The sequence below is a fragment of the Ruditapes philippinarum genome, unplaced genomic scaffold (genome assembly GCF_026571515.1).
Source record: "Ruditapes philippinarum isolate M1 unplaced genomic scaffold, ASM2657151v2 ctg369_1_1_1_1, whole genome shotgun sequence".
NCBI classification, from domain to species: Eukaryota; Metazoa; Mollusca; class Bivalvia; order Venerida; family Veneridae; genus Ruditapes; species Ruditapes philippinarum.
This window is the reverse complement of record NW_026855620.1, coordinates 157,786-174,234: the sequence shown is the minus strand read 5'-3', so window position 1 is coordinate 174,234 and position 16,449 is coordinate 157,786. Positions and strand designations below refer to the sequence as shown.

Genomic DNA, 16,449 nt, shown 5'->3' with positions numbered 1-16,449 from the left:
TGTTTGTAATTCGATCTACAAATAAAAGGATTTTATTCTTTATAACGTTTTGGTGCATATGATCAATAGAAACTATTCGTTGCCAAAATCCAGCTTTGTTGATCTGTGTTGAACAGTTTGTTTAAGGACAAAATACAATTGTATTTCTTTATATGTTTACTCCAATGTGGCATTCTTGGATTTTCCGAAATAACATTGTAAACATGCATTTCAACAAAATAAATCTTGTTAAACGACAAAACATTAACTGGTTTTCTTTAGAGACGCAATACCGAGTGTTCAACATAACATGCGGAATACTCATTGTTCGTGTATACGCCAACACAACTTTCTTAGCTTTACATTGTCCACCCATCACGGTTAAATCAGCATAATTCAGATGTACACGTTTTGCAATAGGAGATCAAATAAGATCCGCCAATTTTTGCGACCACTACATTATCGTAAATAAACGAATTTATTTGCTCATTTTCGGTACTTACCGTCTGCTTCCTTCTTCGGTCTACGATTACAAGAAAGCAAGGGAACAAGAACACACAAAAGCATATTTTCCATGAACCACACTTTACAAAGTCAAACAATTTTGGAGCCGTGTAGGTGTTTGAAAATATTGACATAATTCCCTTGCATGATCGCCATTATATGCATTTATTCAATCAACTTCAGCGGAATTTTAATGATTATAGGCCAATAAGTTTTGAAACACTGTAAATAACCAAATTCTTAGAAAAAAAGAAATTAAAAGAAACACAATCTAACTTTAAATGGGGTTGTTTGAGGGACAATATTTTTCAAGAATCTTAAAATCGATGTTAAGACTATATTCAACGTGCTTTTTTATAAAGACAAATAAATTTTACTGAGGGAATTCCAGTTCGCATGGAAATGTTAATGAGTAACATTGACAGTTAAGCTTTTACCTTACCACTTTCAAATTTTCAAGTCAACATCTGATAGAGATTTTGCTACGACAAAATTCTAATAAAGACCAAATGTTTGCCTGTTGTCTTTCCATGTAGTAGCATTTACTATTACATAAGTAACCTTAATACTAGCGTATGACTTGATAAGAAAAAAAACTTTGAACGAGAGCAAAATTACCAAAATTGCGTGTCCCCTTTCGTACACAAGTTTTTATTTTTACCACACTTTATAGATATATTTCACCATTTTTACAATTTCTTTTTCAATAGTAATATTCAAATGAGTCTAAAGGTAAGTATGTTGATTTACAATTTATGTTTACCTTCCTTATTTTTCTCTTACAAAGCCATTTCTTACAAAACTTAATAAACATCCTGTGTAGTATTATTTCATGAACATAAAGATAATTCTCTGCTTTTGATCAGAAGGACAGAAAGTCTAGGTAATAGCTATTGATTCAGAGCATGTATATACAGATCCTAGAGCTGTCTTTGATTAAGTAAAATGCAAGAAAAACAACGTTTTACTGAAGACCTTAACACACTTCTTCTGACATATATTTAATAATAAAAGGCTTTATCACATCTTCAAAATATGTCTTTAAGTTAACAGTTAATACGTTTTTGGTTATAAAACGGAATCATCAATAGTAACCGTTGTATAGTTCCGTGGTTATACACTTGTGCAAATATTTGGGGTTTCTACAACAAAATATAGTCTTTTAAGGAAAGAAGGCATAGGCTTACTGTACAGTTCTCTTTATTCATATTGCAAAAGAGTAATACCCATGTATTGCATTATAACTGACCGTTGAATGTGAAACATATGACAACTACAATGTCTGTTAACGAATTCAAAAATTCTTAGTTTTAAAGTACACAAACTCTGTCAGTAAAACACTAGCTCACCACGAAGAGTGGTATGTATCCTTATATATGGGATACGTTCCCTTATTATTATTGACCAACTGTAGGCTTTGCATGTTATTATGCTCATTATCATCAGTATTATGACGTTCTACCATCGTCGTTACATTGTACATTATATTGTTACCACTTTTGTATTACATGATTATCCTAATACGTTTTAAAAAAATCAGAGGATATTGAACGTTAAATGTAATGCAGTTGACTTATATGTCTTTTTCCGTGATTTTTCCAAATACAGTAGTTGCAAAATCGTTTTACAAATAATCATCGCGTTACAATGTAATACAGAAAGTGTGGTGTTGTCAATCTGTGTGTGTTAACTGATGCAGTTACACACTCAACATCATGATGCACAGCATTAAACGTGTTGTGTACGTTCTATCGTTTACATTTCGCAAATTTGAAGTCATACATTTTTTAAATACAGTTTGCATGTTGCATGTTACCAGCTTCCATTTTATCAAATTGAGATAATCAAAACGTTTAATACCAATGCAGTATGTAACGCTCGGATAGACCATTAGAGTTTTACTAATTAGTTAAGTAGGACCGAAGAATACATTGTCAAGTTTCATGGACTTTTGGCAACGAATAGACTCCATAAAATACTTAGTTGTATAAAATAACTAGTGTATGTTGTTTAATTTATTTTGTTTTCATATATAAGTGAATCTGAAAAAAATCGAAGAAGAAAAAATCAACGACATATCACATCATTCAGTGATATAGTAAACGATTAATTTTTGAATGCTTGACAAACTTAATATTATCATGTTCTTGTTTTATTTTTTGCTGTCTGATTTGGTACACTTTGCGCGTTGCGTTGTTTTTAGCGACAATCTAACCCATATCGTTATCGCCTTTTTTTTTGTCTTGTCGTCTTGTGGCTAGGAAAACGGACCGAATGGTGCGTCGTTGAACTGTCATCTTGTCATTTTGTTGCTAGCGAAGCACACCAATCGGCGTGTTGTCGCCATGTCGCCTTTACGCTTTGTTTATATTTATAAAAATAGCCAATCCTTCGATATGAGCCGAGCGAAAATGTGACATCGCGACAACATGCCGGAAGACAACGCGCCCTTTGGCATGCATCGTTAGCGACAAGACGACAGTACGACAATGCGCCCAAGTCTCTGTCGACAAGGTCGACAACACGCTGCACAAAAGTGTTCAAAATCAGCTACCAAATACAAGATGTATACTCAGCAAGTTTTATGAAAATAAATATTTTTCACGTGACTGTAGTCACTTGTAAGATTTGATTATTTCATTTCCCGAGGTGAAAGAAAAATCCCGAAATTATAGAAACAATGATAAGTCTTGTTTATTATATACTTTTCTCGTTTTAATATGATAAAATAGCTAAAACAGTTGAGTATCTTTCTTTTCTTATTATTTACTTTTAATATTACTTGTTATAAATTTAGAAGACAGAAGTCATTCAACACGCCAGTGAAAATACCGACAATTAGTTCCACTAATGTGATAGGTAAATTTTAACAGAAAATACGGAAAATGAAAATACAAGTGTTTGCATTTTATTGCAGCGATATATCTGAATATTTAAAACATAAGTGTATAATATATATAATTTATATTGTGCACTGCATGCTTATCGACTTATTGTTTCTATTTTGAATAAATGATGAAACGTGTATGATTATTTGATAAACATGTATTTCTTTGATAACAATATGTATGTAATATTTCATCAGCTTTATGTAACCCATAATTATATTATTTATTGAATTCATATTAATTTTGGATGTAATGTCTTTCTCTCTCTAATATATATTCTCCAACAAAACTATGGCACTATATGACACAAAACCTTTAGAATATTTGAAATATTTTTTAATCCTCCTTTTCATGTTTTAAAAGTGGTGGCCGTCATCTTTTCATTGAAAAGGAAGTTTGTAATATCCATGAGTGACAATTATACTGGCCCATTTAAACGTTAGAGAAATATATTTTTTGATTTATATGCATAAAAAACACCGAATCGAGACGATTTCAAACATTATCCTTATAATACATATACAGAGATAAACTAGCATTCATCTATGTTCATGTTTCTCCATCCAAACACAAATTCAAAATCATAAACACGTGTTCTGGAAACGCTCAAATCCATGCTTAGCTAGTTTTCTCTACTAGCTTCAATAGGTAAATTACATGAAGAGATTCAATAAATGTCAGTCTAAACCTCTCTGATCTGCTCGTTTCTAAAATTATCTTCTTTTTCTACTTTAGCGCATTTTGCCTCATAATTGTTTTACCATGCATAAACAGTTTTAAGTTCCACATTTTATCTTCATTTGACAGTATGTTTTTTGAAATTGCAGTATCAAATAAAAAGAATTCGCAGCTGGTTATTTTTGTCACTAATTTGTAATTGGTAATGTAATTTTTAATTGAACTAAGTCTCTGAATTAAAAAAGTGCAATAAATAGCTTATACGAGAGTGTAGTTAAAACCAAATGTCTCCTGTTCCTTTTTTTAATTTGATGATTGTGTTTTGTTTTGTTCATTTATTCACATATGTAACTAAACATCTGATTCACCATAGCATCGGCTATAAAGTTTGGAGGATGCAAAAATTTGGACATCGCGGCATTCGTTGCGTCTTTTTGATCTAAGGGTATTACCTTATTAAATAGCCCTTCAAAAACCTCGAATATTATTTCTGAAAATTTTGATTCGAAAAAGTCATTTATTCCTGCAATATTATTAGTAAATGTATGTGGCATTTTAATAAATACTTTAACCTGCTTATTCCTTTCTAAAAGCGTTTCAATGGCATGACGTATATTACTGATCTTTTCTTTGAAGTTCTTATAGTGGAATGTTTTCATGTGTGCAAATATATGAACTAAAACTATTGCATCTTCAAATGGTGGTATTTGGTTAATTCGTCTAGCTATTGACGTTAGATAATCTAAAGCATATTTCCATTGATCTTTGCTTATGTAAAACGGATAACAGTGTGGTGCTAAAAACATCGTAAAGTTCTTGTTTTTCACGATGCACTCTGCTGCTGTTAATTTCGGGTTTGTCTTCGTTAAGTGTTTGCAATTGATCCGACTTTTTATTGCTGAATACCATTGCCGGACTGTTGAATCTCCAAATAGATAAAGTGTTTTATTTCTCATACAATCACCAAGGTCTTCTTGGAAAAAGCCTGAAAAAATACTTGTCATAACGTAAGGTAAATAAGGCGTATATAATATGTATTTAAACAAATGGTTACGAGGAACAATTGAATAATTATGTAAGCTTGTTTATGTAGAAAATAAGTGGGAAAATGCAGAAAATAAGTGGGAAAATATCTTTGAAAACGACAATCTATGTTGGGAAAAAATATACAAAAACATTATATCAACAACGATTGACACATACTTTAGAAATTTTAATATAAATATCTACACAGAACTATTGCTACAAACAAAAGTCTTCTAAAACAAAACCTTTCTTCCTCGATTCTTTGTGATTTTTGTGCAATGGATATTGAATCTATTGAACATCGTTTTTGGCAATGTTCTTACACGCAACTTTTTTGGAGGGATTTAATAGAATATTTCAAAAAAAAATTAATATAGAAATTAACTTGAAAACAATATCTCTCTTATTTACAATCACAGATACACAAAAAGATGCAATTTTTTTTATTCTTTTGGTGGCAAAATATTACATATATAGTTGCAAAATCGGAAAACGCACACCACAATTTAACTTATTTTTACATTATTTTTGGAGCAGACTATGTATTGAAAAATGTATTGCATTTAATCGCGATAAACTGGAAATTCATTTTCAAAAATGGAATAGAATTTTCCCAGATACGAATATATACCATATGAAAATATCTTACTTACATGAAATATAAAACAATTATGTTTAAAAGCAGTCAAAAACTGTAAATGTACCTTCTGTTTTTTTTCTTGTTCTTTTGCATTTAATTTTCACCCTCTTTACTTTCCCTTTTTGTTTTTGTTTAAATATTAGTTTACACTAATACTAGTATCGTATTGCTGATGGTACCCGAAATGTATGTGTGCTGTTTTGTGTGTGCGTTATGTTCAAAATATGTATTGTTATAAATCCTGTTGGTATTTATGAATTGGAAATGTGGGTGTATGGGTGCGGATGTTTGTTCGAGCGTGTGCGTGCGTGTGTTTGTGTGTAAAGAAAACCAACTCTTTGTGACCATGCTTTTGTATCTTCTGGACAGAAGTTTATTATATGTTATGTACACTTTATTACTGTATGATCACAGAGAAATAATAAATTATAAAAAAAAACTTGTTTATACCAGGGTTTATTCATATCGTTTTCCTATGTAATGATAAATACATATCAATGGCCTTATTTCCGACACTGTTTTTCAATTAAAAGAATACACTTAAAGGAAAGAGTGTTAAACAAACTCATCGATGGATGAAGAAAATCAGTTCATTCCCCATTATTTTAATAATTTTTGTACAGAAACACCATGTCGAATTGCGCAGTGTTAAAGCTTTTCAGAAGTGGTCAAATACATTAGGGTGCATAAAAAGAGATATCTCTGCTTCTTGTTCGTCAAATGCAGGACACGGTGTTTTCTTTTTGTTTTTGTTTTTGTTGTTGTTTTCGTGGTTATTCTTAATTAGTTATTTTTTATCACTATTATTATTATTATTATTATTATTATTATTATAAGCGATGGTGATTAATCTTAACTTTTATGCCCCGGTTTCCTGAAGAGCGTTTTCGATGGAGGGATAGCGATGTGAATTAACAATTTCTAATGCTTAAATTGTGTATTTACGATAACCGATTAACCGAATTGCTCTGCATGTTTGTGCAATGTATTGACGAGTACATTTATTCCTGCGAACTTTCCAGGTAAATGAACTTATTTAAATGAGTGGTACTCAATTCTCAACACTTAATAGCGCTGGCTTTTATAATCCCGAAGGACTAGAAAAATATAACAACACTTAAGTGAAGTACGGCAACCTGTTAACAGCTGACGCACAGCACTAGACATGTTGTGCTGTTGTGAAGTATAAAAATCAGGAAAAAAATGTGATCCCACAGAAGCTTAAACATAACAAAATTACATGAAAATTGCAGACTCGGTTTGATTGAGTCTGTACATTATGGATAAAGAAAAGGTGCAACATGCCCAACGCACCGGCTTGAGCGGTAATCAACTTAAAATTGCTGAAATCAATGATCCCGAAGGACCAGAAGAATAAAACAAACATTGAAGTGAAGTACAAGTCTCGTACATTGTTTTCTCGTTGATGTTTTTCATGAAATGATAAAAAAACGTGTTATCTTAAAGCTTTCATTAAAAAGCCGTATTAACACATCTGCGGAAGTACTTTAACCTGGTGCTAGGGGCCGTGAATGGTAATTTGCAATTTCCAATACTGTTCATGAACTGGCTAAACCAAACCGAGCCTGCAATTTTTTTTTCATTTTTTTTTGTCTTGGGCGTTATTTTGGGATTTCGTATTCCTCTATTTTGACACACAAAGATCAGTTCAAATATAATATTTGTTGTTAACGATGTTGTTCATATGTTACAGCCACCGATTTTGACATCTAATATACCCTGAATATTCATTTTAATATTTGTTCAGCTACTTGTTAAATTAATAACCACCCTTATGAAGTTATATTGTTTGGATAAAAATATAATATGTGTCATTCTCCATAACTGTAATTTTGTTGGTCATTATTTTTTTCAAATTTAAATCATGTGACGCAAGTACATTTGTCTTGCATTGAGTACATCCGCTCATCGTTTGCTTAAAGTATACGTAAGGCATCTATAGACATGTTTTGCCCGATTTTCACTTTCGCTGTGTTATTGAATGTTAAAATGGTGATGTCAAGTGTCAATACCCTTTCTCAACAGGGGAAGGATAGCCCTTCATGCTGCATTCCAAAACAGCATGACTACAAGAAAGTGCATGGAAGAGTTACTAGTATGAGGGAAAGACAACCGCGAAACACTTTGAATTAATTTCGTATGCTGACACTGTGGCTACCTATAAAACGTCAATGTATTTAAGCAATGATAAAACCATGAAAGTAACCTACTCATCTTTGGAATGGAAATTTTTCCTCTAACTGGTGTCACACGAACACGACAATGCAATATGTTAGACGAGACAACGATCTTAAACTTACTTAAATCTAATACAAAAACCAAATACCTCGAAGATTTCAATAAAACTACATTTATAGTCTATTAACGTTGTATTCATTTTGTTTTGAACTATACCACGTTTATGTGATTAACAAGTCCCTACAAAAAAACTACTTTTTAATTTCATAGTTTGTATGCATTAAGATTATTAAACATGAAATGAACTGGCTGTGGATAACGCCTGGAAAGCTTTCCTCATCACTATGCACACTTTTGTTTTTGAGTATATTATAAAATGAATATGTGAAAGTTGTTAAAGAGAAATACCACCACTAAAGAATTACGGTCATTTATACAACAAACGTATGATAACTAGTCAAATACAATATTTTCTGTTTGTAGAATCTGAGCAGGTTAAAAATTAAGATATTGAAATATATTTTAAGAACAGTTATCTTATAATGTATATCATTTATGGTAGTTTATATTGTAGTCGTATAGTTCAGCTTAATATCTCGGGCTCAGATTACCTTAAATGACAACAGAGCGGTAATACATTACATAATTGATATGATGGTATTTTTTCTACATAATACTGTCCTGTTTCACAAAATATTTAATTTCTAAATTAGTTTTCACGTCAGTGTAAATAAAATACCTTTGCAATGGGTTGTATGCCAAGTCAAATTTTGTAAATATCCGGTTGTCTGTTTCAAAAACCACAAATTAGTTGTATTATATTCGAGGCAAGAAATTCGTTCAACTTGATTATTCTTCGTCGTTTCTTGAATAGTAACGTTAATAGTTTGTTGAATCGTTTGGTGTGATCTGTGAAAGTACAACAGTAACATTAATATTGTGTTAAAGCATTTTGTGCAATCTCAAACAACTTTAAATAAGTATGTATAAATTAATTTGAACTAAATATGTTATCAATGTACTCATGCCTTTGGTGCGATGGAAAAGGAAAGGGATAAGGATATGAAATAAGTGTGTTGATGCCTTTGATGCGATCATAAGTATTCTTTGTGGTATTATTTATATAACATCAACTAAAATGTAAATATATCTTTATTGACATTATCGGAAAGCCTCATTTACACTTTCCCGGCCACGGTCACTACTGTGTTTTAAACCGGTGAACCTGGGTGTTCCGTGGTGTTTTTCTGAAGAATCAAACTGCGTTTACACATCACTCGACAGAGCCGATGTGTATTCCGATTCAGTGCCCGATATAGCACTGGATGTATACAGTAAGTGCCGATTCTTACCAGGTGTATTCCCGGTTGATCCCGGTGGAGATTCGACTAGTTACGGTTTCATCACGATTTATCCCAACCATCGCCGATTTCGCGACTGTTAAGCTACGGTTGATGCCGACACTGTCCCGTTGACGCCCGGTAATGAGTCGATGCTTCCTGGTTCAAGTATGAGAATAAAACTGCTTGACCACGTTAACATCAGTCATTTGGTTAAAAAAAAGACAGATACGGTTTGTCACTGTATTGATGCAGTACAGATACGGTGTTTTGCCGGCGATTTCGGGTGCCAAGCCGAACACGGTTCTGGGTTTCCTTGACGGTGAGTGCCGGTGAGCCCCGGTTGTATTAAACATTTAACCATGGCAATTTCCCGGTTTGTCCCGGTTCACCAAAGTTTGTCCCGGTTCTTCACGAAACCGCTACGGCCACACAAATATTTACCACGGTTGATCCCGGGACGCGAAACCGGGACATGAAGATGGGGCTGAAGAGTTGTAATAAAATACAGGTACAGAAAGTCAGCGAGCCAGCAACATTTTCAATATTGCCTTGTTGAGCATTCTTTATTGGTTGTTTTCCTCTATTTTATGATCACATCAGTGTTATTTGTGCCGTGTGGCGGCTGTAAAAAGTCTCCCCATACATATTATCTATGATTTTATATGTTCGATCCTTGACGATCGTTCAGCATGACATAATTGTTGTGTAAACATGTTATGTGGTATTTTTAGTTTCTTCTTTTTGGCCTTTTTTCAATTTAGTTGGTTTCAGTATTCCTCTTTGAATAGTGTATAATCACCCTTAGGATATGTTAAATGTTGCCTGCTTTTTAAAATGTCTTTTGAAAGTTTGTCTGTGATATGCAGGATTCATTTCCTCAGATGTCCTTTTAAAATTCCATTTTATTTAGGTCCGCTCCTTTTTTCTTGTTTAGGGCACATGAAAGAATCCGTAATTTAATATTGCCGTTTGAGTTTTTTAAGGGTTGTTTATTCTCTTTTTAAAACATTTTATACATGTTGATGTATTCTGTTTACTACAAATATTTAATCATTGCAAATTCATAATGTTTTTAATTTACCACACATTGTTAATCACATTTTAAAAGAAATTTTGCAAATTCCCTTTACTTATGTGTCTGTAAGGTTTTAATAACATACCCATTTCCCGTTCATTTTCATTTATTGCTTCTGTTTACCTAAGCATAATAAACACCAATATTAATACAAAAGCAACTATTCTATTTGATATACCAAGATGATAAAAATTTTGAACCTTACAAAAGTAAAAGGTCAAATTTGAAAATTACACAAAACTTGGGTTTTTTGAACCCTGTATTTGCGATAACGATGAAAAGTGAAGTTTTTCTCCGCCTGATTTAAAAGAGGGTTAATGCATTTTATCTGCTTACGCATTATGATTAATTTAACACGAAGCAGCGAGTGAGTTTGAACGAGTTTTCTTATGACTTGTTTTATTTCATTCGTAAAAAATTATATGCTTTTGCTCATAGACCCTCGCATGCACAGTTTCAAAATTAAACAAGGATTAATTAGAAATAATCGGTAATTTTATAGCATACGCGTTTCATTTTGCGTTAAGTATGAATTGAAAAAAATCAAATACTTGCCTTTTTAAAACATCTTGTTCACATTGATTAAGCAAATATGTATTATCTTGGTATGTATGTCTACTATATTTCCAATCCTTGCAATTTATATTTTTATTTTCAGGTTTACCACAAAACCATGGTAATCCTGAATTTAAAAGAGTAAAATTGCAAATTTCTTTATAGTGTGTATGTACATTTAGGTGGTTAACGTCGGGATGACATAACGCATCTTCCGTTTCATTTTCATGCTCGTACCTTGCTTCAATGTTTACCATGGCAAGTACCTGCATATTAATTTAAAGCACCTTCAAATAAATGATTAAAGTATTATTCGCGAGCATAAATTGTGCGACATATTACCTTATTTGCATATACCTTTAAATGTATACAAATTATTATTTCGTAACGTCTTACTACAAGTTATAAGTAAATGTTATTACACTTTGAAAATTACAAAACAAAACTTCCGTTTATGAACGAAATATTTGTGGGATAACGATGAAATAAGAAGAACTTATCTCCATGTTAGGCGATTGTTTTGTAATTTGAGAATTTATGTGGTATCGATTCCAGGCACAACACTATACTCAATTATCAATGATATTCGTGGACTAGATAATGTTGATATTTCAATATTTTAACTAATCAATAACTTCATTTTGGAAAATGAATAGAAATAAATTATAATAGGAAGCGATGTTAATACTGTTGTACTGATAAAGTTAGACAAAGGGACTTGTAAGATAGATGGTCACAAAAAAATGTAAACAAAACTTAACGATATCATTGGAAAATATAGCGACTCAATCAAACCGAGACTGCAATGTTGATGCAAATTTGTTGTGATTAATGTTTCCGTAGGATAACAATTTTTCCGGGTACTGATATTTAGAGAATTTAAAACAAAACAATAAAACATGTTAATATAAGTTAATATATATATGACAAAGCTCCATTTTGTTTTTCTTCAAGTGAATATTTAGGTACGAAGAATGATGAATACCTACTCTTGTCATCAATCTAAAAAGTGCTGAAACTCCTTCTCGTGTATATGCTATTGATACACTTATCTGTGATGGTCCGCCCCAGAAACATTCAAATATTATCATATATGATCCGTTTGTATTGTCAAACACTGTCCCAGGAGCTGATAGACTAAACTCAACGTTCCATATTCTAGCACGAAGATGGTCTCCGCCTATTGTTTTCCTTTTCCCATATGAATCAAATAGTTCTACCAATACACGAATCTTATCTCCAATCTTAAACAACCGATCTAAGGAATCTTCATTGCCGAGGTAAATAATAATAAAGTTTAAGATGTTTGTTTAACTTCATAACTTATTCTTTACATTCATAGGTCAGGTTCAAATTGTTTTTAATAATAACGAAAAGACATAGTGGTGTTATGTGAGTGAATTATTAAATTGAATGTCTTTTGTTTCTAAAATGCATAGCTCATTTATTTGTAGGTTATTTGCCTTAATTCGGTTCCTGACAAAACAAAATATCAAACAATAACCAAATATTAGAATATTTACCTAGCATTAATGTGGAGAACAATGCGCTTGCGGCAGTATTCGCATCTTTACATTGTTTGACCACTACAATGTCTTTTCGAGCTTTAATGTCCATTCGGTTTCGTAAATGCTTATCTTTGTTTAGCCTTTGGGATTGTGACCTTAATCGACAATTTTGTTCATATTAGCATTAGACGTTGTTATATAAATTCAGGTAAAATTATCTTTCCTATTTATAATTATAATAATTAATCTAATGTAACAAATGAAATTAAGATATGTCTTGTTAACAATGCAATGCTTATTATCGTATGTGTTGGGAATATAAAATAAACTGTTCATAAGTCATAAGCAGCAATAACCCATTACATTATACAACGAACTGGTGCTTAAAAAATTGCTTTGAATGTTTGAAAAAAAGTAATGACATGTCATTTGTGTAATGAGATAATGAATTTTTCTATAAGATAAAGTGTTAAACAGAAGAAAAGAACTGAAGTAATAAATACACGTGTGTACTACATGTTGAGTTGTATTTGAACTCGCAACATAAAATAAAGTACTATGACCTTGGATATTGTCATCGACTATATCGAGTTTTGTTTTGGTACAGTTAATTTTTTTTCAGGAAAAAAACTTTGACATTCAGGTTTTTCATTAAATACAATGATAAAAATTGAAAAAAGACAAAAAGTATGATGTCATTTCTTAGTAAAAAAAACTACAACATGTTTTGTTGCAGTAAATAATTTTTAATAAATGTGCTTTTCAATCATTATCTCCACGTTGTAGGAATTAAAGGAAGTGATGCTATTCGTGGTAACATAAATCGAATGAATTGGTCCGTAATGAGTAAATGTGAATGAAGATTCAAAATTGTATTCATGTAACTAAAAAGGTGTATAATCTATTTTAAATCCTACCTTAATGGGTCATTTTTCCATTCATATTTACGTTGTTTTTCGTTTTCTTTATACTTTGAATCGAAAAAAAGTAATTGTATTCCAATGGAGGTGAGGAACAAACAAATCAACAATGTTACCTGCAAATAAACATGTATAAATATGCTGTTATTTAAAAATAAATGTCCTCAGGACATTAAATTAATTCATTCTTGTACCTTTATATGAGTCTATGACATCTCGACCCATTGACACCTCGACCCATTCACACCTCGACCCTTAAGACATTTCGATCCATGACACTTAGACCCCTAAGACACTTAGACCCCTTAAATTGACTGCAAGTAAGAAATTTAGACCCCTTGACTTCTCGACTCCTTACGGTATTAAGATGACTTCTAGACCCCTTGACACTTAGACCCCTTTTTACATGAATTTCGACCCCTAGTGGGTAAGACATTTCGACCCCTATCTCATTTTTTTTGTAATTTAAAATCACATATATTTATAATAGCAAATATTTCAATTATTTTCATAAAAGTATCCGAGAAAATATTGAAAACTTAAGGGAAAGCAATAATTTAACATTGTTTTTTTATTCGTAACAATTATATTTCAATTTTTAAAAATATGAAAATTAAAAAAGGCGAAAGTTGAATTTCTTGCTAGGATGCTTTAACAGGTTAACAGACAGAAATGTGTGTTTATCTGTATTTTTAGCTAGCATTAGAGGGAACATTTAACATTTAACCGACATTTACTTACCGTTCGTCCATGTAAAATGTAGTGAAACAAAATGAATAAAGATCGGGTAATGAGGAACTAAAAACATTAGTTTCCATAATCATTCATTTTTTTAAAGAAACAGAATAAATATAGTTGAGTAATGATGAAAACTGTGTCATTAATTCATTCATTTTTTCTTTATGTTTTTCCCCCAAAATACTGCACTGATTGTGTATTATAACTATTTTGCTTATTTACTAATTAAATATCAGGTATTTTAGAAAACATGCTAAACTGCAAAACATAAAGAGAAAAAAAGTGTACAATCGAAATTTCTAATAAATAAGAGAATATTAGATGCGATAACGTCAAGAATAGCATAGCCACGAATTGAAATATATTATTTTATTTTAATTGATGAAACATTATTTGATTTCGCATGTAAAACAAACAAACAAATATGTAAAGTAGTGTTTATTCATATACATGTATTCGTATATATGTTCCTTTGACTGGTTTTTGCTGAGTTTCAAAAATGCGCTTTAATTTTAACCTTCATGAAGTCATTACATGAAAATATACATATTGTTAAAAAAATATTCTGAAACAAAATATTGAATGTTGTTTCAGTTTCAACATCCAATGTGCTAAAATTATTTGCTTCCCTAAATCTAAATGATTCAAGTACAGAATGTATTTTTGATGAAATTTATATTCATGAATAACATTTTATTGCATTCAACAATAATTTGCCTAATATGAAAATTTGATGTCCAATTTGAAATGACCAAACTATAATTTTATTGTTAACTGAAAAGCATGTTACAAAACAATAATATGCACACAGAATATTGAAAGAAGAGCACCTGCATACGAATAAAAACGTTTATGCTCTGGGGGTTTAAGTTTAATAAAGTTGTTATGAAATAAAAATTAATAATAACAGGAACACTTATTTATATGCATTTTGTTAAAATAATCATGCCTAATATTCGTTCTATTTATTATGCTTCAAATATAAAAGATAACATTTAAAGAACAAACCTTATTCATGATTTAGCACAGTATGGTAATTGATTGTGATTCATTGGATATCACAAATAAATTATTTACAGATTCAGATATATCCAATACCAGGTGTTATGTTGTTACAAAATTATTGCAATGTTGACACTTAACAAATACAGTATTATGGATAATTTACGACTTTAAAACACCAGCTGACAAACATTGAACGCACACTACTTTGTACTGTACAATGATAATAAACAATAGTTTTTTCAATAACATTTAACAATATTTAACAGTAAGATATCAAAAAATATCAGACAAATATTAAAATTCAATCAGTATAATGTCCACTTTAGTGTTTGTTAAATCAAATATTGTAAACAGTTGTATGGTAATATACCATTTGTATCAAAAGAAAAGCCTCTTTAGTATGTTAAAACTATATTCTTTTGGCTCGGCCGTGAATGATCGGATCAGTTATTTCCTGTGGGTATTATAATATCAATCCAAATGGATTTTCAAAAAAGAAAAAAAAATCTTAAAAAAGCGCATGTTATTGCATCATTAAAATGATTCATATTGTGAAATTATTTTTATCGCAAGGGATTATTTTTTGTGGATTTCATGGATAATGTAAACTACGAAAGTTCCGAAGAGCACATTGTGCACACGATCATATAAAGTATGATCCAATCATTAAAGGCTGGCGATTTGTTTCACATTTGTGTACATCTATTTTAGGCAAGTTGCTTATCTGCGGCTATAGTGAATCAACGATAAATATAAGTTTGTATCTGAATTTTAACCAATTGAAAAGTATTTCATTTGCGTACCCATGTTTTGGTTTACTACATACTTTCAAAATGTAAGTGGAAATAGCAGTGACGTGGCACCACGTGTTTGTCAACTAATTTTGATTACTTTGGAACAAAAATCTTGGTATAGTACATTGATTTCTAGATTTTCTTGTGTTACATTCTTAACTATTTCCTATGATTGTCATTTCACTGAATAAAAACAACCCCGAAAGGGACGTTTATTTTTCATGATTTAAAAAAAAATTCCTTGTAACATATCAAAGTCATTATACATTATATAGTTGCACTTATGAACATCTGTATTTTCCATGACCTACGCATTCTGAGTATAAAAATATTTAATGTTTAGGTTCATGATGGTAAAATATATGGTTAGGTAAAAGCCGAGATTCGGTTGTTCGTAAATAAGAATTGGTAGACTTACAACAGTAGCTGCCGTTTTTTTCTATTTTTTCATAATATAATGATGTAAGAAGTTTACTCTCGGAGTAAGTGATATATTTAGTTTTAAAGTAGATAAAACAATGATGTAACAAACATTCATCTATTGGTGCTGTGCTTATTGTTTTTTTTAATGCAATAAACCTAAATTTGTTGGTTGCA

At 31.1% G+C, this 16,449-nt stretch overlaps 1 protein-coding gene across 1 annotated transcript; it reads right to left on the bottom strand.

Annotated features, from left to right (window-relative positions):
* Nucleotides 1–2,658: 2,658 nt before the first annotated feature.
* Nucleotides 2,659–16,048, bottom strand: LOC132743914 (NXPE family member 4-like). The gene is made up of 8 exons (XM_060732507.1): nt 15,062–16,048; nt 13,313–13,431; nt 12,411–12,550; nt 11,877–12,154; nt 10,888–11,153; nt 10,274–10,293; nt 8,654–8,875; nt 2,659–5,034 (listed from the first exon to the last, which is right to left on the bottom strand). The coding sequence occupies exons 1-8, from the start codon at nt 15,068–15,070 to the stop codon at nt 4,385–4,387; spliced, it is 1,704 nt and encodes a 567-aa protein (XP_060588490.1). The 5' UTR covers nt 15,071–16,048; the 3' UTR covers nt 2,659–4,384.
* Nucleotides 16,049–16,449: the final 401 nt, after the last annotated feature.

Excerpts from the sequence above, each read along its gene's own strand:
- LOC132743914 (XM_060732507.1), bottom strand. Across the intron at positions 12,155-12,410 it reads GTTCTCCACATTAATGCTAG|ATTCCTTAGATCGGTTGTTT; the intron begins GTAAATATTCTA and ends TCGGCAATGAAG. Across the intron at positions 5,035-8,653 it reads GCATACAACCCATTGCAAAG|GCTTTTTCCAAGAAGACCTT; the intron begins GTATTTTATTTA and ends GTATTTTTTCAG.